The 4828-nt window shown below is 40.6% G+C and overlaps 1 protein-coding gene across 5 annotated transcripts in view; it reads left to right on the plus strand.

Moving 5' to 3' along the window:
* LOC123103388 (vacuolar protein sorting-associated protein 32 homolog 2) overlaps window positions 1-3347 on the plus strand; it is a 5011-nt gene extending 1664 nt beyond the window's left edge. For 3 of the 5 annotated variants that reach the window (XM_044524955.1, XM_044524956.1, XM_044524957.1), the window contains 5 exons: window positions 340-425; window positions 504-595; window positions 688-802; window positions 898-1093; window positions 3021-3347. In XM_044524955.1, the coding sequence (XP_044380890.1) occupies window positions 340-425; window positions 504-595; window positions 688-802; window positions 898-1089 (485 nt within the window). In that variant the 3' untranslated portion in view covers window positions 1090-1093; window positions 3021-3347. Of the gene's footprint in view, window positions 1-339; window positions 426-503; window positions 596-687; window positions 803-897; window positions 1094-2457; window positions 2948-3020 lie in introns of those variants that run through there. The other 2 variants (XM_044524960.1, XM_044524959.1) reach the window with 2 other exon arrangements.
* The last annotated feature ends 1481 nt before the right edge of the window (window positions 3348-4828 follow it).

The raw sequence follows: 4828 nt of genomic DNA on the forward strand, positions 1-4828 counted from the left end.
GTAAAATGGTAAATCAACGTCTGTTATACACAGGCCATGGTCCTACTTCGCAATGATCATCTATGTTTCTGCATTTTGATCCAATGTGTATAAGGTGCATGTTTTGTGTAGTGTTTTATGGAAGCCAACCTTTACCGTCATTTTACTCAAAGCAGTGATGATTCTTCATGTAGCTAAATACAGCTTATTCATTTTGCTTCTGTCCACTCTTTCTTCTCCAGTTGAGAAAATCTGATTACCTTGGAATGTTATCTGGTCTTAATTATTATGTAATGTAGAATAGAGTATTACAGAACTGCAGAAATACCGTATGTCAATTGAATCACTGTTTTTCATCAGCGGCTATCCAATCATTGAAGAGGAAAAAACTTTATGAGCAGCAAATTGAGCAGCTTGGGAATTTCCAGTTGAGAATCCATGATCAGGTTACCTCCTAGTTCTAACTATGTTTTTCTCCTGATTGTTGCATCCATGTATCTCACAGTGTTAATCTTGTTATATAGATGATCATGTTAGAAGCTGCTAAAGCTACCACAGAGACTGTTGATGCATTGAGGACTGGAGCTAAAGCTATGAAAGCTATGCAAAAAGCAACGTGAGTATTGGTTCATTTTAATTTAGGATTTGCTCCACTAATTGTTTCCTGGAATTGAGGTCTCAAGATGAACATTTTTCTTTGTGCTACAGAAATATCGATGATGTCGACAAGACTATGGACGAAATTAATGAACAGACAGAAAACATGAAACAAATACAAGATGCTCTGTCAGCTCCTCTTGGAGCTTCTGCTGATTTTGACGAGGTAACTCACTAGCCAATTAGGATTTATGATCTTGGGGTTTAGATTCCATTCCTGTTCTGATGCATTTAATACCTACCACACTGAAAATTTGACAGGATGAACTGGAAGCGGAGCTGGAAGAGTTGGAGGGAGCAGAGTTGGAATCTCAACTACTGGAGCCTGTTGTAACTATTCCTATTCATACGACACCCGTCCCAGGCAAGGCACAACCAACTCGTCCTGCTCCACAGAAAGCATCGGCTGAGGAGGATGAGCTTGCTGCACTGCAAGCTGAAATGGCATTGTGATCAGGTCATTGATTTATCCTTTGTTTGATATTGTAATGTATTATGCTCTTCCGTCCATCTGACTAAACGCTTACTAATCGCTTGCTGAGTTTAGTAATTGAAATGATCTCAAATTCTATGGGTCACATATATCTTAAATCTTCTGCATAGATGCAGTCAGTAGCTAACTGCATAGTATGTACTCCCTGCGTAAAATTTTATAAGATCGTTTAGATCACTAAAGTAGTGATCTAAAAGATCTTATAAAAGTTTACAGAGGAAGTACCATAAGAGATTAACCCATGCAATTGTGTTCATTAGAATTTTCTGGGTCCAGTCAGGATTTAGGACACATACGATCTTTTTAAAACATGAACTGGCATTCTAGGTTGACATCTATCTGAGGGTGGTGGTGTAACCTGTTGGCTACTAGCCCCATGAAGAGTTGGCCAGGAGATCAACCGTCTAATCTGAGTTGTAGTGTTTTTTTCTCGAGAGTACGCAAATTGCGTACCATATTTTTATAGAAGGCAGCAAAGATAGTTTACAAGAGAACCTATCGGCATTGCACGACACTCCACACAAGAAAATTACTCTTATCGTGATACTGTCTAGAGACACCATACCCGCAACATTCCAGTCCCATAGTTCATCGATAATCTTAGACACTAAACAAATGACTGAATGTTGCTGCTCCCCATTGTGAAACATCCTAGCGTTGCGCTGCTTTCAAAGGCTCCAGGATATAAGAATGACCACCGAATCAAATCCTTTCCTTAGCGTCTTTGGCAACGGCTGTCTGGCTGTAGACCACCACTCTTCTAAACAGTCATTGGTCGTCGGAGCGGCGATCTGGATATTGAGTGCAGCAAGGCACTTATGCCAAGTTTCTCGAGCATAGACACACTGTGTGGGGATGTGATCTACCATGTCCAACTCCTAGAAGCAAGTGAAATATGAGAGGTTTGCTGTTGCAGCCCATGCCTGTGTCGACGGTCCGAGGTTCAACACTAAAATAAGTTCTTGATCTTAAGTTCTTGTTAGAATTATCTTTAGCACTGAAAACATTTGTCATGCGCATTTTTACAATGAGGAAAAGGAGGAGAGGGGGTTGGTTGGTTGGTGTATTTCTTGAATCTCAAAGATGTTTGTACGGTGGGATTCTTTGGTCCAGCTGAACTGGTTCAGCAAAGCATTTCGCTTCACACTTGTTTGAGCTAGTTTGTTAGAATCACCAGAATAAATTCTTGCCTATCCAAGGTTATGCCATTTCCCTCTTGTGCGCGGGTAGCCTTCTCTTACGTTCTAGATGTGGTTACTTAAATTTTTGTCTGTTCTCTCATTTTATCTTCTCGCACCATCTTCCCTCATTTGATCAAACACCTCTAGGATTTGCAGTTTCTGGGAGGAACACATACAAGAAGGTTAGTTTCTTGACTCATGCATGTACTAAGCGAGCTGTGGCTGCTGGAGCCACTGCAGGGACAGCTACCTGGGAGTCAGGACCAGTTGGGTGGTGCTATCACTGATAGATTCACCAGATCATGTCTGTCAGCATGTCTGGAAACTCCTGAAGAGAGAACTGACTGCAAATTATATCCAGTTTAGGGAGCTGAGTGTAATTTTCAAAGCCAACTAATACTACTGTACAAATTCTTAAGCACCCGAAAACAATGTGTCACCCAGGTCACGTGTTACCCCCTTCGTGCTTCTTACAAGAGACTAGAACCGTTTGTTTGAAATCGACATTGATTACATTTTCCTGGAATGAACTTGCTACTGTTATCAGATTTTACAGAATTTGTTTTATTCTGTTCAAGATGGATGATGTTGGAAGGATTTTCATTTATTACGGGAATTTTGTTACGCTGATTCTCCATTTTTTATATGCTCCTGCTTTGTGTTTGTATTTCTTCGCATGAACTCTCTTAACACTAACTGAAAACCCGCAGGCTCCCAGTGAAGAAAGAGTTGAAATGTATAAATGATTGGCTGGACGGTACGTGGTCGCAGGCGAGTCTGGCTACACATATATTTGCCCGTGTGTGTATAATCTTGGGTGGGAGACATTTGACGAACGAGGCAGGAAAGGCTGCTCCAGTCCAGTGTTTATTTCTATCTAGTTGTTTGATTGAAGGTCTGTTTCCCGGACATAATTTTTGGCACGGTCAGCTCCATTCCAGGTCGTGTGCAATGCTCATTGTTGTGGCACACTATTTACTGTTGACCCGTATTATCTCTTGCCATGTATCAAGTTATCTCATTCCAGTGTTCGCTAATTTGGTGTGTTGATGAGACAGTTCTTTCCTTCTAATTCTATATATACAACTCACCAGTACTATTGAGTTTGGCACTCCCTCCGTTTCTAAATTCAAGTCTTTCTAGAGATTCCAAAAGGGACTACATACGAAGTAAAATGAGTGAATCTACACTCTAAAATATGTATGTATATCTGTATGTAGTACCTATTGAAATCTCTAAAAAGACTTGTATTTAGGAACAGAGGGAGTATTTATGATATCAAATTCTTGTGTAGCCAAAATCCAATTCCAGTTTCTTAAATCTAGGCCCAGTTCATAGGAGCCAGTGAAACTTCTGGTGCTCATTCTAGACCGATTCCCTAAATCCAGAACACTGTCACTTAACAATCCTATGGAAAGGGCAGGCAAAAGTGGGTAATCCTATGGTGGCCGATGACAACAGGCATCCATTTGGAGCTCCGAATTTCGACTAAACTTGCTGGGATGGTACTTCCAAATACTCCAGCTCACGAGAATAACATTTTTCACGAAAGAAAAAGGACGGGACTGCCAATTGACTCCTTTTTTTTTGGCGAAACCAATCGACCATGTCATGGACTGCCAATTGACTCCTTTTTTTTTGGCGAAACCAATATACGGAAGGGACCCTCTTGGGATGGAATCACTACTCCCAACATGGCCCAATATTGTCGCAAGAGATACCAACATTCGTTTGATGAGAAACAAAAATGATATTGAGAATTCCCGTGTGTAAAAAGAGATGCACCAAACTCTCATCATTGCCTCTGGACACAAGAAATAGCCATATGTACGAAGATCCTTGTTCTTACTTAAATTAGTACTGTACGAATTCCCTGGTGTTTAGGCGATCCTTCGGCATCGAACAAAAGAAACCATCACGCTTATGTCGACAGGATGATTTCCATAGTCACCCAAAAAAGATATGAACTTCAGTATGTCTTGTTAGAGACATGCAGGCCTTAGCCGAAGACAAGATATGAACAATCCTTTTCCTTTTTCCAGTTTCTGAGAGATTTCGTGTCAGCTGCTAAAGATCAAGCAACTCATAGGCTTGCACTGAAAGTGAGAGCTGAAAAAGACGTGCAACACTGGGGAAGCTTTAGCCTTGGACATTAATTCTTCCTTCTTTTTGGAGTATGAGCATAGTTCAAGGAAGACAAGTGGAGTATGAGCATAGTTCCGTCTTGAATGATTATTGTCTTGATAAAGCCATATTGGTTTCTTTGAATAAACTCTAAGATTACTTTTTGCAACCTAGTATGAGCCAAAAACTTTCTAATTATATTCATGGAATTGTGCAAAAGGGAAATAAGCGTGTAACCTTGGAGGCCACACCTTTCTCGGGCATCAGTGTTGTACATGAGTCATTGATGCCCTAAAGATACATTGTCCCGTTGGAATGCTTCACACAACTCATATAAATCCCTTGAGACAATGGGGCCAACCCTTTTTTGTAAAAAAGAAGACGGTGTTAGAAA

The sequence above is a fragment of the Triticum aestivum genome, chromosome 5A, assembly GCF_018294505.1.
Source record: "Triticum aestivum cultivar Chinese Spring chromosome 5A, IWGSC CS RefSeq v2.1, whole genome shotgun sequence".
In the NCBI taxonomy this organism is placed as follows: Eukaryota; Viridiplantae; Streptophyta; class Magnoliopsida; order Poales; family Poaceae; genus Triticum; species Triticum aestivum.